Source organism: Merops nubicus, unplaced genomic scaffold (assembly GCF_000691845.1).
Source record: "Merops nubicus isolate BGI_N331 unplaced genomic scaffold, ASM69184v1 scaffold28866, whole genome shotgun sequence".
Taxonomy (NCBI): Eukaryota; Metazoa; Chordata; class Aves; order Coraciiformes; family Meropidae; genus Merops; species Merops nubicus.
In genome coordinates this window covers 5,300-25,961 of record NW_008616037.1, presented here as the reverse complement: position 1 = coordinate 25,961, position 20,662 = coordinate 5,300, and the positions used below count along the sequence as shown (strand labels likewise).

The 20,662-nt window shown below is 39.8% G+C and overlaps 1 protein-coding gene across 1 annotated transcript in view; it reads left to right on the top strand.

Annotated features, from left to right (window-relative positions):
* Positions 1-1,483: 1,483 nt before the first annotated feature.
* The window catches only part of MAMDC2 (MAM domain containing 2), a gene marked incomplete at its 5' end in the record, with an annotated part of 19,841 nt that continues 662 nt past the window's right edge, over positions 1,484-20,662 (top strand). Inside the window, 6 exons of the mRNA XM_008942736.1 lie at positions 1,484-1,577; positions 3,868-4,014; positions 5,041-5,306; positions 14,768-14,861; positions 16,563-16,715; positions 19,953-20,212. Coding sequence (XP_008940984.1) covers positions 1,484-1,577; positions 3,868-4,014; positions 5,041-5,306; positions 14,768-14,861; positions 16,563-16,715; positions 19,953-20,212 — 1,014 coding nt within the window. The remainder of the gene's footprint in view (positions 1,578-3,867; positions 4,015-5,040; positions 5,307-14,767; positions 14,862-16,562; positions 16,716-19,952; positions 20,213-20,662) is intronic.

Genomic DNA, 20,662 nt, shown 5'->3' with positions numbered 1-20,662 from the left:
TCTTACATGTAATACATTTATAAATTTCTTGGAAGATTGAAATAAAAGGTATATGTGTATCATATATGCACAAATATAATTTTTTATATACATACACACACATCTGCTCTCTCCCTATAATATATGTACTTCTAATACTAGGATTACAAATAAATTCTTTCATTCTACTTGTTTTAACTCCACATAATTTATTTGTTAATTCACTGCAAGCCTGCAGATTTTCAGAAATTATTAGGGATAAAGCTAATTTTCCTCAGATGTCACACAGCCCTTTTATATTCTGTCAAGTCAGTGACCAGGTCTTCCATTTGAATTGCCAGACTTCAAATGGTGTGGGAAAAGAACTGAGATCCGACAAGGTGAATTGCTTAATAAATATCAGGAAGGCAGTGTAAGGGAAGAAGAACAGAAAACTTGTCATTGTCTTCAGTTCCTTCTGTAGGTGACTTCTGTTGGAAACAAGGCACTGGGCTAGATGGGCTTTTATTCTGCTCCAGGAATTTTTCAGTAATCCAAAACAGTCATTATTTTAGAGATTATTTTATGCAAATAAGATTAAACCTTGTGTGTAATTTCTTCAGTTGCTTCAAGAGGGTCTTCCTCTTTGTTCCAGCCAGTTAAAGGAGATTGCTCAGGTTTCTTTCCAAGTTTGGCTCCCATCCTTAGGTGAGACATCACAGGCATTGCTTTGACTGAACAGGATCTCACTCTGGAAGCATGTGTCCTTATATCCTTGTTTTGTCCCTGGGGTTGCCTTGCAATTTGGGCTTTTTCCTCAAAGCTTTTCTGTAACTCAGATTTGATACTTAAGAAAAATTTTAAGATGTTTCCTCAAGAGTTACACACTGTCCTCCACTTATTTGAGGAAATTATGTCGCTAGGAAATGGCTAAGTACAGACATTGTTTGATTTTTGTGGTAAACAAAACACAGTGGTGGCTTTTCTGGTTCTTGTCTTAATTAAAACTTTTAAAGGAAGTCTTCCCTGCCAGTTGATGCCAAGGAATGGGTATCAGTATCTGAGGATGTTTAGAGAAAACAGTAGAACATAACATTGTAACAGCAGAGTAATACACAGTTTATTCTTAGTTCTTGATCCAGACAGATTCTAGATATAGTCATAGGCAGCTTTGGACTCCTGGTCAATACAGATTGATAACTGATGACCCTGAATGCTGGCTTTGCATGGTATCATGACAGGAGCCGTACTGCATCTTTAAAACTGATGGTTCATAAAGCAGAAGAGCTATGTTCCGCTTGGTTTTCCTTGACCTTGAGTGGGCAAATATCCGGTGCCGGGATCAGGCTCTGATATGTATCCCTAACTTGTGATGTCATTTAATTTGTCCCCACACCTTCAGTGCTGTGTGAGATGCCCTAGAGTCGGTCTTGGACATTCAACCAGGATTCTGTAATATGAAGAGGTGTACCAAAATGATTGTTGAGTATATGGTAGATTAATAACAAATTATTATAATTTCCAGGTAATCTTTGAAGTTGCTTTCAACAGTGCCAAGGGAGGTTACGTTGCTCTTGATGACATATCTTTCTCTCCAGTTTACTGCAGCAATCAGACAGGTACAAGTTCTCATTGCTATTTACTTTCCTTATTTACCCCTTTTGCTTTGCTCCTCCCAACTGTCTATCAGTACTTGCAATATGTGGTAATGATGTGTGGATGCAGCCTTCTCAACTTACCAGCAACACCGGGCTCCTCTTCCTTATGATGGCAAAGCAGCAGATAAACAAACACTAACACCGTTCATTCAGTGCAGAAATCAATCCTCAAGGCTTCCTCTCCAAAGACCTTGCCTCAGGGATCTGCAACTGGAGTGACGGACTGAATGCTGTATTTGCATCACACCAGATTTTGAACAAATTACCACTTGTAGGCCTGTCGCAGGAAGTGAGGGGGGATTTCCACAGATGTGGTATGAGGAAAAAAATGGCTTTTCATTATTGCAGATGTAGGGAATAGCTTCTTCAATGCCACATGCCCTGAGGTGCTCTTCTGAGCCAAAACGTGAGCCTTGTCTTCCTGTCTTCACTCTTGCAGGAGGTATTACTTACCTCAGACAGTGTCTGCCAAGTTTTTATTAGGTTTTTGTAGCAGCACAAGTCAGCTGAACCTATGTGACCTCTGCTGTAAAGGCACTTGGAACCTTCAAAGGGCTTCATCATTTGTGAATGCAGCCTCTGAAGTAGTTGTGTACTGGCTGTGTGGGTTTTAGGTAGCAAAAAGCAGCAGTCAGAAGTAGACCAGTGATTTCCCATTGAGCCCATCCATTCTTTCAGTCACAAGTTTTAATTTTTGGCTAATGTTTTGAAGTGATCAAGGAAAAATAGGGTTTTTTTTTCTCTTTTTTGTCTTCTTGGAGTCTCTGCTAACTTTACGTGCACTACTCAAGCAGTATATTAGGAGTATGCCATGGACTGGAGCTGTGTGCTCATCTGTGTTTTCCATTTTAATTTTCAGATAGCTTATATGTGTTGAGGTATGAAATAAATGTTATAGTATTTTCTGTCCCAATCCCCATTTAGTCATGCTATCATGGCCAAAGTTCAGATCTGCTCTGACTGGTGAATTTGATAGGTTCAGCTATAGCTTTACCTACTAACCCTGATTTTGAAGCTTTTGTTTGTTTGGTTGGTTTTTTTCTTTGTTTGTTTGTTTGTTTGTTTGTTTTTCTGTTCGAGAAATGAATGCAAATAATTTGCTTTATATTTTGTTAAAGTACAATAAAGCTGAATAATTCTTCAGACTTAACTCCTGTTTACATCTTCAATTGCTTTGAATAGAGATGTTAAAAAGCAAGAGACCGTAACTCTCCTTGTATTCAGCCGTAACAGCATTTGGTTTTTTCCTTATTTTTCACAGAATCATAGAATGGTTTGGGTCGGAAAACACCTTTAAAGATCATCTAGTCTAGCCTGCCTGCAATGAGAAGGGACATTTTTAACTACATCAGGTTGCTCAAGAGGCCTGTCCAACCTGACCCTGAATGTTTCCAGGGATGAATAGCACTGGGGGTTGTGCCCCTCTTTCCCCCAGTACCTGCTCCAAGTGACTGATTAGGCTTTTAAAGAAGTAGAAATGTTTTACTTAAGAACTCCCATTCACCAGGGGGATTTTTTTCATACTGAAGCAAATCCTGACCTCTGAATTCCATGCTGCAGATCAAGAGGGAGCCATCAGCAGGGCTGGAGGGCTTAGCTTAGCTTTTAAGGAGCTTCTCTGTAAATGGTGAAGCTTTCTTTGCTGCATTTAGCTTTTCTTCGCTAAAACAAATGAGGCATAGCTCCAGATGACAGTAGCCATGAGAGAGTGCATGAACCAAAAGTTGTTACATACTTACGGCATGCATTATGCACACACACTATACATGGCTACAAAAGAGGGTTTTTTAAAGTGCTCTTTAAAAGAGTATTAAATGTTGCTGTTATAATGTTATCCCCTTGGAAGCTGAGATGAAAATATGACCCACATGCATACATATGCACACACTCACTCTCATTTTGTCCAAATATCTTCCAAATGAAGGAGCAAGATGAAAAGAGATGGTCTGAATGTCTTTGTGCATTATGTCCTGAAGGAAGAATCTTCACGTAATATCTGTTACTTATGTATATTTTATAGGGGCTGTGAAAGAGGATTCCTCCCAGCTCCAGCAAAAATATATGAAAATAATAGTCACTTGCGATAGAAAACCAATAGTTTGGTATCACTGTGACTTTGCACTATATACAAGTAACATCTTTGCACATGCTTATCTTCGATAGTGCAAAGAAAAATGAACCAGAGCATACTTTGGCATCCTTGTGCTTATACCGTGCTTTTCCTAACAGAATATATGAATCTATCTTTCAGGAATTCCTTTCAATCCTGCCACGGCAGGCTGCAATTTTGAGGAAGATCTGTGTAATTTTTACCAGGATCACAAAGATGGCCCAGGATGGAGCAGAGTTAAAGTGAAGCGTAACGTGTATAGGGCAGGAGATCACACTACGGGGTTCGGTAAATCAAAGCTCATTTTCACTAGAAGAGTCAAACTGGATATAAAGGTTCATAGAATCATAAAATGCCTTGGGTTGGAAGGGACCTTAGAGATCATCTAGTTCCAGTGTCCCTGCCAGTGGCAAGGACATCTTCCATGAGACAGGGTTGCTCAAAGCCACATTCAGCCTGGCATTGAACGCTTCCAGGGAGGTTTATCTCCAGGTTAAAGGCTAACCTGCACCACTGTGCCATTGTTCACTCTGCTCAATAATGTCATCGGCACGCTGGTTAGATTGCCTCACTGAGCTCCCTGCCATTAAAAATCAGTGTACACTGCTCTGTCCTAGCTGGGACTCTGGCTGTGCCTCCCCACCTGTGAAGGGGAAAGGTCACCGGCTGAGTAGTCACACAGGGCTGTAAATCAGAGTATCTTCACTATACTGATACGTAGTCACTGAAGGGATGATTCCACAAAAATATGCAAGCACATTTAATAGTAGCTTAATGTATTGCTTTTAGTATAGAAGAATGGGGTGGGCTTTTAGCCCCTCCAGGCTTAGGATAGTTCACATTTTTAAAGGAAAACTGTGAAATGTTGTGTAGTGAAACAGTAAGTTGTGAAACAATAAGTTCTGAAACTCATGCATCTATTTGTGCAGAGTATTCATGTTTTTTAAACATATGTGGTAAAGCCTCTTTATACTTGGTGCAGGGTGTAGGCATTGCACCCCATCCTTCATTCTTTGGTCTCGGGGTGGTACTCTTGAAACAGCCAGGCTTCCAGTGAGGCCAGCAGTCTCAGTGTAAATCTGAAATCAGTTTATTTCTGGTAACTTAGCCATGTGGCAGTTTAGCTTGAAGTATCTGGGATGCTTTAGAAAAATTCCCATTTCCTTTGAAACACAATGAGTGTGATAAATAGTTTCCTGCCAGTAGAAACTGTTTTTATAACCAACGTCTGATGCAATAACAGGAGCTGCTTTAATAGCGAATCAGCTGTGCTAATATTGTATTGAAGTACTCAATAACTGCGCTGTCTTGCAGGTTATTACTTGTTAGCAAACACAAAGTTCACATCACAGCCTGGGTACATTGGACGTCTGTATGGCCCGACCCTGCCTGGAAACTTGCAGTTTTGTCTGCGTTTTTATTATGCCTTATATGGGTTTTTCAAAATGAGTGGCACTCTTGCTGTTTATATCTTTGAGGAGAATCATGTTGTTCAAGAGAAAATCTGGTCTGTCTTGGACTCTCCAAAGGGAGTTTGGACTCAAGCTGAAATTTCCTTCAAAAAGCCGATGCCTTGCAAGGTAAGAGCCAACTCTTCAACTCTGCCAGATTCTGGATGGAGATATTCCTTGACTTCTCCCCGGGTTCAGTTTTATCCAGGGATTAATTCGAAGTGAGCTACACCTGCAAAGTGAAATTAGACTTGCCCAGCCACTACAGTGGGGAGTGGATAATTTCTTCGCAGCCTGGCTGCCGTGGGACCCCTGTTAAAGGGGCTTCATACCAGGCACAGGGCAGCGTTGCCTTGGTGTCCTCAGCTGGTGTGCTGTGACTACATCACGGTATTTGTGGAGTGCTCTAACAGAGTCAGTTGTGTCTTGGTTTCTCAGTAAAGCCATCTGTCTATGAACCATCTAAGGGCAGACCAGATGGATCAATACCTGATCCATCCAGCTTGCCTTTTTTTCATAGTGATAGAACTATGAACTATGAATGAAAGCTGGTCTCATAACTCAAGTATTTTGAAATTATGGACAAACATCTCAAGCACTTTTTTTTAAATTTTTTTTGTTTTAATCCTGAAAAGATATTGGTTAAAAAGGCAAGCTTATAGCACAATTTTGCCATCTCCTATTTATGTATTTCTTTGTTACTTCTAAAGAGGTTCAGTAGCTTGTGTAGGATAATACACTGTATGAGAAGTGATGACAGCTGGGTATGACTTAGAAATGGTTTATAGCCTTGGAGGTGACAGGTTTTCTAGTGTCTGACATTTACATGGAAAATCCTTTCCAATATGAATTTATGGGGAACTGTTTTTATGTTTTCCTAGAAATTAGCACATTTAGAACACTTGTGAAGAAGCTTGCCTGGGGTGGAAAGCTTTCTGTGAACTACAGCTTTCTTGTCTGTAGCTGCCAGCCTGCCTGTAAGCAGTAACAGATGGGGACAGCAGCACAGAGGAGGATGAAGAAGTGAAGGGAATAACCTCACTGCTTTTCAGCCCAAAGGTCTGCAGGAGGGGAGAAACCCCATGCTCTGCAGCAGGAGGATTTGTTGGCCTCCAGCAATTCTCTAAAACCCTCAGTGTGTCCTTCAGGTCTGGTGATGGGAAAGCCTTCTTTCCCATGGAAACAAGCTGCAAAATGTTTCTGGTTGAGGCATTCCTCAAATACCACAAGAAGTGAGATTTATTTGGCTTTAGAGAACTCAGCATGTATTCAGCATATAATTCAGACATCCCTTAGCCAAATAACCATGCATTTGGGATGTATGTGAAGTTCTGCATTAGCCTTGATTTCAACCTGTTATCTCACACTGTCTTTTTTCCTGGATTGGAAGATTAAATTAGGTTTAGAATAGGGATTAAATTACAGTTTTGATTATGTAGTAGATGCCATTGGTACATAATACATCATGCACAAGCTATATTGTGCTGAACTTTGTATAACAGTTTTATGGTTTCCATAGTGTCTGTGTATGTATAAACACTATCAGTTTATAAAGTGAACCTGATTTCGTCTTCTCCTTGCAATCTCATGCCCAACTCTTCAACCTGAATACTGTGAAAAGTCCTTTGTTTCTTCTTTTCCAAGCCAGCAGAAGGAAATGAAGGAGCACTGTGTGACACTGTATAAACCCTTAGGTTACTTACATGTAAAGGTACATCTGTCTAGGACCTAGGGGAGTAGCTGACAACAAAACTCATTACAGCAGCTGTCTTCCATAGGCCAGTGGTGGAAGTGCATCGGAGAACATTTTGCCTGACAGGAAGGAGTGGTGGGAACCAGCAAGTCAGGGATGACACTTCAGGCTCTGGAGGGAGAGACAGCAAAGAGAAACAAGTTCACTGAAGCTTGACCTTGCTTTTTCTGTCTCTTCCAACCTGACATTGTGTCTCTCACCTCCTCCCTGGTGCATCTTTGTCTCTTCTGCTCTGCCCTGTCCCTGTAGGCAGTAACCCTCCCCCATTCCCCATCTTACTGCTGGCTGCTCACCTCTGAAGAGTCCATTTTTTTTCCCTTCAGTTCTGTCCATGTCCCAGTGTGTTTGCCCTGCATGTCCTGTTGTCCCAAAATGGGGTTCTTTACCTGGTGTTTATTCCAGTTCTGCACAGAAATAGCACACCAGGTGATAATTTCAAAAGCTAGCATGCCTTTGAGACATAAGATGGGTCTTATATATGAAATAATAAGAAAGAAGAAATTACAGTACATCATATGATTGGTTAGTCATTTTGTTGGTCTTAACTTTACATACAAAGACAGGAATTTAGCATTGCCTTATCTCAAGGCTCCTCCTCTCTTTTAGGACACTGGCATACCTAATATCATTTTAGGTGATGCCGCCTTGCTTCTGCCCCCGGTTTCACCTCTTTCCTTTTGACTGTACCTTAGGTTTGTCGAGGGGTGGGACATTCACACTGTAATTAGCTATGTAAAGGGGACCATTTTAGCAATACTTATGTTATCTCTTCCTTTAACAAGACTCCGTCTATTTAAGCTTAATGTCTCATTTCCCCCTTTTAGGCCTTAGTTCCAACCATCTCTTTGTCAACCTTGCCAACAGTCCCTGACTTGACAGAAAGCACGGTTCTGCCACAAAGGCCAAATCCTGATATATTTCGTGCTTGTACTTCAAAGCCTAGGAGTGCCCAAGCTTTTCAAAGAATTTTTTAAATAGGGGCAAAATAAAACCTTTTTTTCCTAGCCTTGTTCTCGGAAATGATGGAACTGTTTTGGCTTAAATCTTCAAAAACAAGCCTGAAGCAAGGACCTAGCATGAAAAGTCTGAGCTGAAAAATGTTGATTCTTGGCAACGTTATAAGCAAGTGAAAAATGGAGTGGGGTGGTCTCAAAATCAGATAGGGCTACCACCTTTCATCTAATGAAGATGTGGTAGCTGATTTGCCAGTCGTATTTTTTTCTGAGATGCATCATGTCTATGCTTGTATGATAAGAAGTTGTAGGCATGCACAGTAGTTTGGCTCATCAAGTTCTTGGTTACTGGGTGTAACTTGTAAATTGGGCCAGTGCCTGTGGAAACAGTAAACAGTCTCCTGGCAGTTCCTTAATGGCCAGTCAGCTCAGCGGAAGTTATTAAGCTGCTATGGCCAGGCAGTCCTGAGGGTCCTAACGATTTTGCAGCCAGAAAACAATTATTCTAAAATACCTGATTACCTGCATCCCTCAAGATTCTTCTACTGTGAATACTCCTCTCAAGGCTTTGAAAACAATATAAAATATGCCCAATATTTTTTTTAAATTTTGCCAGTGTATTTATTTGCATCAGGACAATAAAAAGGTTCCAATTTTTATCTCTTGGTTTGTGTAATGTTTTTTTTTTGAGTTCTTTCTGAATTAGCTAACTGCAGTCTGGCACAGACTTAGCTTCAGTTCTGTGAGCAGGAAACGTGAAGCTGGCCAACAGGCTTTAATAGGACACTTTGTAACTACTGCGTTTAAAAGGTTAGGTGGGTATGATCCTGCTAACAAAGTCACAAATGTTTATACATATATATATGTATCTATGTGTACAAACTGTAAATACAATGTAATGCTAGCAGCAAGGCAGGAAGTTTTAGACCCTGATTTCTCAATTTGTACTTGAGGCACTCTCTCTTTTAGTTAAAGTACCTATAATCCTAGAGACATACACTATTGTCTTTATACTCTGTAATTCCCAGGGAATAACTGCAATAAGGAAGAAATGAGGAAAAAAAAAATCTTATCGCTTACTAAAATAAAATTAAAACCTTCTTCATGCTTTGTTGTATGTCTCCTATATGGCAGCAAAAAAATCTGAGTCTGAAATATGTAGATTTTTAAAATCTCATTGAATGTACTGAAACTGATATTCCAGGCCAATACCCAGCAGGAAAATGTCAGAGCTCACTGAAGGAAAAGTTAATATACAGCATATATAACCTGGAGATGCTCACATGGACCATGGAGCAAGAATCTGCATTTTAATACTGTATATGTGTTTGTGTGTACATGTGACCATGGAAAAATATTTATTTTCTGCAACTTCACAACAAAGTCGAAATGCCTAGAATAAAATGAAGGTTTGAGTGCAGCTGGGTCTACTTACATCACCTCTGTTAATTTCTGCTAGATACAGCTCACCATTCTGAATCTCAGGTTTTCAGAAGCAAACATCTCATATTGTTCATACATTCATGCACATTTTTGCAATGTTATCTAGCACTGTGGTGCTCCCACAGAGTTCAAAAACAAATCCTCAGAAAGGTGGCTGGCATCATAACAGTTCACCCTACTTTCATCAGAGTAGTTGTGGCAGCATTTTTTGGGGTTTCATTCTTTCAGTCCAGTTTTCTTCCTCTCGATGCCTTTTTTTTTCCTCCTTACTCCCTTTCCTTGAATTCATCTGTTTTTTTTCCATCCATCATCTGTAATTTATTTTAGTTGTAGTTGTAAGAAAACAAAGTCAAGCGACTGAGTGTTGCACTTCAGTATTTACATGTTTTAACACAAACAAAAGGGAGGACTTTTTCTGGAGTGACTAAACACTGAAATCCTTTGCCGCAGGATGCTGTGTTAGCCAATAGTATACATGCATTTAAAAAAGGATTAGGCAAATTAATGGAAAATAGACCTCACAGTGACCATAAACACAGTGGTACAGGTGTGACCTCGAGTTCAACAAGTTCTTCTTCTCTCTGGGTGCTGAACATAATATAAGGGCACAGGTAGCTTTGTGGTTGATAAGTTTCTTGCACTGTTTTCCATAAACTTCCAGTATTACCTCTCCTCCTTCCTGGGGCTTGACAGGAGAGTCTTTGGAACTTTTTTTCTCACATTATCACTGTGATGATGCTCAGTATTAAACTATTCTAGCATTTCTCTTTGCTGCTGAGAAATTTGTGTCTCCTACTTGTTCACCTAAGTCATAGGTAAATGACTAAAGCAATCCTGGATATGTGATGAAGTCCTATATCCCTGTGACCGACTCACTAGTGTAGAGGACACAGCTCTCCAGTCATGTATCAGGTGGAGGTGGGCAGACATCCTGGTCCTCATATCCTCCTTCTCCTCTAAAAAAACCTCACTTGTGACAAATAGAGGAGCTTTTTGGTACTGTTCTGACACAGCCCTTGATCAGCCCTCTCCTGATAAGGTATGCCACCTGAGGAGGTTGGAATGAGCTGATGGTATCAGTGTCCTGTATATGTTTCTGTGCAGGCAGTATTCTCTACTAGACAGTGAAATCCAGTAAATGGAGATGTAGCGTTAACAGCCTGTGGCCCTGTTCCATTAGCTTTATATGTCTCTTCCATTGTTTGTTTCTGCACCCCATTTACTCTTGGACAGGAAAGATGTTCAAAAATATTTGTTCAAATATCACAAGGTTATTACCAATGTTATCCAATTATTTATGTAGATTTCGTAATCCAGTATTTTTCCCACAGAAGGTCATTGTATTTACATGGCAAGAAATTGAATTTGCCTGGTGGGTCCCATTTTAAATCAAGGTATTTTCAATGACAGAAGCTTGCAGCCATCCTAATTTTGGTTTAATAGTTTACTTGCGTAATTGATAAATGAGTTTCTGACTGTTTAAGCCAAATAAAAACAGGACATTTAAAAAACAGTTTAATTAAACTAGTTGAAAATAATTTGGGCTACACTGGTAATGTTTGTATCAAACAGCCCTGGGACAGTCAGAATGGTTCTCCCATTCCATGCTGTGGCAGGTGCAGCCACCCGGCTTTAGCCATTAAACTGCACCTCACGGTGATCAGCTGGCGCCTCAGGGCTTGGGCCGCTTGGCCCATGTCTGGGCTTGCCACCTCAGCCAGTGACAAGGACCACAGTGCAGCATGGAGGAGGTATAGAAGGGGCACCACCGAAGAAGCGGTTGAGCTGGCTGTGGGCAGAGCAGCGGGCCTGGCCGCTGGGACACCTGGGCCAGGGACGGGCCCCCAGCTTGACACGCCTACGCCGCTGCCTACTGGGAAGGCTGAGTGAAAAGTCAGGCTCCCTGTTCTCTGAAAACATCCTGACTGCTTCTTCGTGCCATAGTATGCTTCTGTTCCTGGTGCTCAGATTATTTTTTCATTTCATAATACTGAGCTTTGTGTCATTGTATGGAAACCACAACAGCTGCTTCTCACAAAAACCCACCCCACACTCCACTAGAACTGCCCTTCTTTGAGAAATTGAACCTAAATAAATGGCAGACTTGAGTTTTGTGTCTATACCCATACACAGTATGTAGTTTAAACCTAGGAATATTCACTAGGAGGGAATCAGGTAAATTAATTTGCTGCAGAGGCATAGCTTGCTTTTAAATCACCAGCTCTGGCTGCTGTCACATTTTTGTTTTGTTTGGGTGGTCTGTTTCTCTAATTGAGCAAGAGCTATATTTTCTGGAATAACTGAGTAGGAAAGAAAATACACAGAACCCACAGGGATCTGGGGGAATCTTTTTCCCTTCTCTCCTGTTTTCAGTCCAGTTTCCTCCAAACCTCCTTTTGCAAGCTTCCCCGTTAGTCCTTACGGTTCTTAAAGGAGGTACCCTTCTGCACATCCTACTCATTCTTCTTCTCCAAAAGCAGGTAAACGTCATATGCGTACGCTTTAACTCACATCTGTTGTAGAGATGCAGCGTGCTAAGGATGAGGTCTCTCCTACCTCACTCAGTGTCTGCAGCACAGCCCAAACAACATGTTATGGGAGAAGTGAAGCCCTGCTTGCTCTACCAGCTGTTTTCATGTGGTGTACCTCCTAACTGATATAATCCAGGATAAATGCCAAGAACTGATTATCGATACTTGGAGGCTACTGGCCAGGAATATTGATTAAGCACTGGGAAACAAAACAGCTTCCATAAATCGGGGCAGTGATTTGGACAGAAACTAATGCCCTGGATGTGTCCTGTTATTGGAACAAAAAGAGACATGAGAGGGAAATATGTTTTATTTTTCAGTAACAAAGGCAACAACTGCCTGAATTTGATAATGTTTTTAATTTAGCCTCCAAGATAGCATGCAAATCCAGGAAGATTTGTTACCTAGTTTGAAACAACTATTATGTTGTTCATCTGTCATGTTTTATGAAGAAAGTGTGAGCTGAGCACGAAGATCCCCCTAATCTCTTCTCCAAGGCATTAGACACCTTCATAAAAACCTTTTGAAAGAGCTGGCCTAGGAAATATTTTCATTCAAAACAAGAAAAATGTAAAGCATCATGAGATTAGCCCTACTGAGACTGTAGAAAGGATACAGAGATCTGACGCAGGGTGAAGATGAGTAGTTGAGTAAATATGAATTGATACAATTTTGGTAGGTAAAGTTCAAATAGTAAAACCTGTCCCTTTATGACAAAAAAAAAAAAAAAAAAAAAAAAAAAGAACATTTAGGACAAAAGAAGACTGAATAGATTTGACCTGTGAATAAAAATGTCTTCTACCCTGTTACTTAAAATTAAATCAAGACTGTAACAACCAAACAAGCCCAGGGGACAATTTGCTACAGCTAATACTGGAAACTCCACATTCCCAAGACCCCACCACCCCTGTGCAATTATAAAGTCTGCTTATCGCAGTGTGTCACTCAGCACTGCAAAAAGAAAATGGAGGATTAGTAACCCTAAAGCTACAGCTGACAAAGCTGAACAAGTTTACAAGTGTCACTGAAACAGATCAATCCTTTGTAGAAAGGCTATTTGTTCAGTGGGCTTTGAGAGACAACGGTTATTGTCGTAATGCTTTTGAGATGGAGGGCTTTCCATGGGATCCAGTGGGTAATTACATACCTTGTATGGAACAAATTATTGCAATTGAAGAATAAAGAACTTGATCCTGCTCCCAGTGATGTCAACAGGAAAACATCGCTTACAACACGATTCCAGAGTGTGGAAATGTTTCACAAATGAGGACTGACCTCACCCTTTCATGTGTGGTTTTCTGAAGATTCTTGGGTTTAGAACTATAATATGTCTTTAGTTTGTTATAAGCGTTCACCAGAATGCATTTATTAAAATCTGGTGAATGACGTCCATCCAACATCAGTATTTACTATATTCTTTATTCCAAGATATGCTACTGTTTTCCAATAGATTGTGCCTGTTTCTTGAAAATGAACTTAGTAAGTAGGAAAGAATTTTTGTCCTGTTAAACCTTAAGGATAAGAGAGCAGCTCTACAGGGGGGGAAAAAAAAATAAATCAATTTTAGGTCGCTATACACTAAGCAGGTGTGAATGCCGTGCAGGGGCACTCTTCAAGTCCACACCTATAACAGTTTACAAGACAGATAATCCCTATTACCAGGGATGGAGCATGGTCTTGAAGATTGCTCCATCTTGGGCAGCATAACCCATACATGTTTCAAGGGTTAAAGTGTAGTTACGTCCCAGGCTTTTTTATAAGCAGATGGGCAAATAAACACAACACAACAAAGCAATCTAGCAAAATGTGGTACAATTGAAGGTCTTACTAAGCATGTTAAAAGAGGATGTATTAAATAATGAACTATTTTTAAAAAGCTTTTTGTAGTTGCATAAAACTATCAGTCAGCTTTTAACCTCAAATATGTAACTGAGGTGTTTACGGTTGTTCCAGAATATTAAGCTAAGTGACACTCGTCTGACTCCAGTCCCTAGCTCAGACCTCATCACAAAGGAATTGTTTTGAAAAGCTCCTCCTAAATTATGGCCATAACCCCAATCATCAGACAGATGGTTTGCAGTAGTTAGGCAAAGAAAACTGCCTGCAGTATTTTAATAAAATAAATCTTATTGTGTCTTCTGTAATTCAAGCAGATCTGCATCCATTTTGGGAGAAGGGCAGCTGGGAATCTTACAGTTTCTTTACGTTTTATTTTTCATCTCCTGAATGACTTGTATTTTCCGTGGCAGAATTAATGTGTAGTCAGATAAAATATCTTGGACTCTGTTTTTAACATTCAGAAACTCAGATGAACACTGTGAATGATACTTAGCATTTCCAGCCTATGCTATCATGCTCTATGATATCATGGCCTTGTGTCATTTCTGAATAATCCTAGTTTATGCAGTAGTTTCATCTCATGTCTATTGTTCTTTGGGTTCTTTTTTTTGCCACAGCCATTTCTCTTGGCTGTGATGCTCTACAGCACTCTTTAAAATTTATTGTTGCATGGATAAAACCTGGTTGTATGGATAAGATAGCTGAGGACATTTTAGCTGTTCATGCTGGCATTGGGTGGAGAAAGACCCACAAAAGCCTCCGTGAGTTATGTTTTCTCATACACTAAAAAATACATAGTCTCCTAAGAAAATGGAAACTATGTACAGAAATACATCATTTGCCTATGAAAGTGAGAGAACACTTTCTGCTGAATGAAAACATACATCTACACCCGACTGGATATGAAATTTCAGCCACTGGCAGTATTAGTATGTGCCAGAACAAAGTGTATTCATCTTTTCTGTTCTGTAGATGTCAAAATTATTAGTGCATTTGGAAAAATCTAAAATTTCAGACTCCCGACAGTGCCAGCTTTTGTTACATACCTGAAACTTCCTTCATGTATTGCAGGTTGTCTTTGTCAGCTGGTGTAAAAGCTTCTGGGATTGTGGACTTGTGGCACTGGATGATATTTCACTGAGCCTGGGAAGCTGCCAGGCTGCTGGTAAGACCATGTATATTTGTTGTCCAATAGCTGACACAATTTTTAGAAAGAGTTCATTGTGTACCTTCATTTTCCAAGCTTACCCTACAGCTGCCTTCATCCCACTATGGTTTCTTTTATTTTCTTTTTCCAGTAAGTATTGGATAAATCACATTTTTGCAGTAGCATTCATACAGCGAGGGCCAGTTTTTGTTCACAAGGGTACCAGCTAACTCCTAATTAACTTCACTGACTCTGGTACAGTAGTATATAGGTGAGTATTCCTTCTGGGGCATTGAAATCTGAAAAAAAAAAAAAAACCAAAAAAAACCCCAACAGTCCAGCTGAGGGGAAAGTAGTTTTCAGATGGCTTTTAGGAAACCAGTAGTGGACCCAAAAGCAGTATTCTCAAAACACAGCATTGTTCTTTTTAGTCCGGAAGTATAGTTGTGCAAGGCCAAGACCCAGTCCATTATCTGAGCTGCAGTTCTCTAATGAACACAGATGTGTCTAACTCTCCCTCCTATACTGGGAGGAACTGTATCTTTTTGAGCAAGACTTTCCCTATGATGTGCACAGGCTAACCCCTCTGAATTCACCCAGACTCTCTGTTCTGGGGCTTTTTGGGGGTTGACAGTACAATGATTGTATCTTCATTTAGAAACCATTCTCATGAGACAGGCACAATCTATAATTTCATTTCTCAGAATAAAGCTATGCCTATGAAATTGTGATGAGGCCGGTCTATGATTCTGTTTATATTCCCATGTAATAAGAACTTCTTAATGACCTCTTTTGATTGGATCTTATGCATTCAGGCAGCTAACCATTACAGAATAGAGTGAAGTCACAGTATAAAACAAGATGCTATATTTCTAATTTTCAGTAGTTACCTGCTTTGCCTTTCTGTAGTTCATAAGTAATTTTAAAAGGAACTGAAGGGGCAGAACTGAAACTTGAGTGTATAGTTGTCTAGGGACCTGCCACTGACAGCAGCAAAAAAAAACCCTGAAAAATGCCCCAGATGCCCAGTATGTGAGGTACCAAGACTTCCTCCTTTCCAAAAGGTGAGGCTCAGAGAGTCTACTCCTAAGGTACAAATTCAGATTATAGCAGAAGCGCTGAGAGAAGCTTCCTGGCATGCACCTCAATTGTCAGCTTCCTCTCCACTGCATCATCTAATAGAATTGAAATAATGAAACTACTCTAGTAATTGCAGCTCTGTGGCCTATTGTATGTGGTATGAGAACCTGGTGCCAAGCGAACTTGAGACCTAAATCTGGCATTTGATTTCAGATCACAGAAATTCCAGTCTTTGACAAGGCTCATTTAATATGCATGTTATACATGCTGGAGCTCATTAAACTGCTTGGGGTGCTACAGTAGTGAATAAGAAAACTGCACTGGTAGAGCCCATTGACAAATAAGAACTATGATGAGTTAATAAACTGTATGAGATGGTTTAAAGAATATTAGTACGTTAGTGAGCCAGACTAGGGCACAGATTTCCTCAAAACTGTGAAGAAAGTGATATTAAATTTCATATGTCAGTTTGAAGCTTTGAAACTTCAAAGCTTTTATAAGCTCATGACTCCTCTAAGTATTGCTACGTAAATATAAGTGATTTCAGCAGGGGAGTGAATGCAAAACATTGCTTGTGTAATCTCACCATATACCTTGTCTAATACATTTGCAGTTTTAAACAATGTCTTCTCCTTATAGATGTGTTGTTGCCCAGTCCTGGAGAGTGTACTTTTGAAAAAGATGAATGCATGTTTACCCAAAAGAAGAGAGGACGAGGGATTTGGCACAGGAGGAGGGGTCCAACTCCCACTTCTTACACTGGACCGAGAGGAGACCACACTACTGGGGTAGGTGAGTTACACTCCACATTGAACTTTAAGAACCAAAATTGATAGATAAAAATACTTTGAAGTGATGACTTAGAACATAAAGTTTTTACTGTTCTGTTCAGAACAGTTAGTAATCAAATAAAGTAAATATGTTTCTTAGGGACCTATGGATGGCTTTGAGAATGTGATGTTTGATCTGAATTATATGCAGAGCTAGTGCGTAATTCAGTCTTCACGTCTTAAATTAGCCCTTTTTATCTGGGAGAAAAAAGGACATGACAACTCTCCAGACCCCGCAAAAAAAGCTTTCTTCCAGATCCCCTACCTCATATACTCCCACTTGGGGTATTGTGTTCAGCTTTGGAGCCCCAGTGTAGGAAAGACATGAACTTGATCAAGAGGAGTGTCATGAAGATGATCACAGGGCTGGGGCACCTCCCCTGTGAGGACAGGCTGAGAGAGATGGGGTTGTTCAGCCTGGAGAAGGTTCCATGGAGACCTTATAACAGCTTTCCAGTACTTAAAGGGTCCCTAAGAGAAAGATGTGAGGGAACTCTTTATGAAGGAGTATAGTGATAGCATGAGGGTAATAGTTTCAAACTGAAAGAGGGTATATTTAGGCTAGATATAAGGAAGAAATACTTGGCAGTGATGGTGTGGAGTCATCAGAACAGTTTGCGCAGAGAAGTTGTGGATGCAACCTCCCTGGAAGTGTTCAGGTTGGATGGGGCTTTGAGCAACCTGATCTAGTCAGAGGTGTCCCTGCCTACGGCAGGGGGGGATGGGACTACGTGATCTTTAAGGGGCCTTCCAACCCAAACCATTTTATGATTCCATGATTTCCTGAAACTAAAAGGTAAAAAAATGGTTGGGTGCTATTCTGCATCAACACTTCCCTTTTCAAATTTAGAAGGAAATATGGAAGTTCCACAGACCCTTTGTCTTGAAAATCTGCTCTACAACCTCACTTGTGTGATCCAAAGTATTTAGGCAAGTGGAGCCCCCATTAGCTTGAGTGAGTGAGTGCAAAACTGCATCAGAATTGTCCCCACACCAGGGTCAGTACCTGGTGACTTTTGGAAATTATGAACTGCATTACTGCATTGGGTGCTTTGTGTTCATGAAGGAGAGGACCTCAATAACAACTCCACTGACTTCAGTATAATGGATCAAACTGCCCTGAGGATTGTGAACTTTAAAGGCTTACATAGGTTTAAAAAGGCTTTTGGGGCCTTTGGATTTGCCCTCTTTCACAGTGCTTAGCATTCATTCAGCAAGTTACAAAGTCAGTTTCAGGCATGCTGGCTTATTCACAGTAGCCATCTATATAGTCTGGTAAAAATCTTAGCTGGCTTACAAAAGCAGTTGGCCTTCTCAAAAGGCTCACCAAAAGCTATTACTACTCTGTAAACTGTGACTGTGTGTAAACCATGTTAAGCATTATCAAGCATAGTTATTTCAGCTGTGTATATGAAGTTTTTAGCTCAATGCAAGCTTATTTCAATTACTCTGGAGAATTGGTTTGTTCAAGTTAACAAAATAACAAATGTGTCTAGTTAACAAAATAATAGCTGTTTTGTTTCTGATCTTTGTCTCTAAATATATGGCTTTGTGCACATCCAGCAAAGTTTCCCATTCCTGTCTTCTCCTGGTAAAATTTCTGTCATAGCTGCATCCTGAGTAAGGTATGGAAGTTGACCACAGAGATGTGAACTCATGTTGAGTGGGACTGTATGGCCACAATCCTACATATAATTGAGAATGCTGATGTGGGAATGTTTCTTTTTGGCTTGAAATTTCAGATCACCAAAAATTGTGCTCTTCCTTTGTGAATTCTAAGCAGTACTAATTCAGGGTAAAAATATCGATAGCTTTCAGAGATAAGTAAGTTTTGAAGCTTATAACTACTTTTACACATTATGAAATAAATCTGAGAAACATCATTTACAAATAAGACCATATCCTGATGAGACTGAAAAATACAGTGGAAAATGGAGGACATCTACAAATCAAAACTGTTTTCCCATGATAGCTTTGTACTGTGTAATAGCTTTCAAAAGGGAATATTGAAATTTCTGTCCCTTTTCCATTTAAAAATTAGATGACATTAGACTGACATTTCAAACAAGTTTATGATATGATTCAGGCCTTAGAACTGAAGGAAAATTATTTTATTACACTGTAGCATGAGCTAGAGATTTTGATTTTTAACTCAAGGAACTTCTAAGCACAGTGAACATCAAAATCCATGCAATGTCTTGCACTACGTTTGGTGTAAATAGCCTTAGGAATTCTCCAACACACTTTTTGAAATGAGCTTTTCTTTACAGGCTTATAGGTGTACATAATCTTCATTTTCACCCTTTCTCCCTAATGCTGCTCACCATGAAACTACTGTTTCAGTGAGAGACACTGTGAACATCCACCAGGACTTGCGGTGGCAGAAAGGCAGCTTGTTTCCTCCAAAACCACAAAAGGGAGCAGCGAGGCTGCATGCAAATTCTGCTGTTGCAAAATCCAAGTTTGCTTCCTGCTGGCAGACTGTACATCTTAAGACAGAGAAGAGCTGCCATATGCAGCAGATGGGACATGGGGATGCTCCTCAATCTTTGACACACCTCAGTTCTCTCCAGTTGGAAATAACAGAATGATGAATTGTGAGGGAGGAATTAATTTGCCTGCCACCAATTAATGACTCGTATTTCCACAGATGAGAGCTCAGGACAATCTTTCATTCATTCCTGGATTCTACAGAGTCTAGATTTCCTCACTTGAGTCTTCACATCTTGATCACAGAAAGAAAATTATTATTGATGTCATATGTGGTTTTAAAGAGGTAGTTAAATTAATTTACTTTGTTAGTAGCAACAGCTCCAGCCATTGCCTGAACTGTACCCTCCAATGTACACGCATCTGTCTCTGAATTCCAATTAATCAACCACAATCAGAGTGCATTCCTGGTTTAAGAACAGATATAATTTTTTTCTTACTTTGTATTCCTTTCTGTTGCTATGTAATTCATCAGCTATAAACAAGTTTTTAGTGTTCTTGTGTTAGCATTCACAGGTATTACGATTATTATACTGCTCAGTATTACAATATCATGAGTATGACAGTTCTCAAATATAACAGTCTACAGCACAAAAGTATCAAAACAGTTGCAGTTGTAGCTTTTTATATAAGGAACATGTTGAGTGTTATGAACATGCCGAGATAATGTATTCTACTTTACTAATATTTGTTTGTATATCTTTTTAAGGATACTACATGTATATAGAAGCATCGGACATGGTCTACGGACAGAGAGCATACCTAGTTTCAAGATCACTAAGAGGGACCTCTGGAAAACAGTGCTTGACATTTTTCTATCATATGTATGGAGCTGGGACTGGGTTATTAAGTGTTTATCTTAGAAAGGAAGATGACGATGAAGAGATTCCTTTGTGGAGGAGGACAGGAGAACAAAGCATCTCGTGGCTAAGGGGATTGATAGAATATGAAAGTGACAGAAACTACCAGGTAAGAAAAAAACCAAACAAAAGTAGTCAAAATGGAATATTGAATGGAACTATATGCTAGAATCAAAGCTTTGGGTTGTATAAAAGAAAATTAAAATGCTAAAATGTAAATAGCGTTGACTAGACACCTGAACAAGATGAAGTAATGTGTAATTTCTTGCAAATTAAGGTAGGGAGGGAATTACTAAAGACGTAAGTATGTTGCAAGTATGAAAATAGTTATTAATTCAAAGTTATTTTTAAAAAGTATTTAAATGTGGTTTTCCCATCATTTATTGTCAGTGGTGGTAGTTTTTATTTAGACCACTTGTGCAATCTCTTTTCCTTCAGCTGTCTAAAGCCCTGCCTAGGTTTAACATAACCAACAAGCTGTGATAAAATGACTGCTTCTGGCAGGAGGGTCTTCCTGAGGTGGCACTGATGGCAAGGGATGATACAAAGCCAGAGCTCT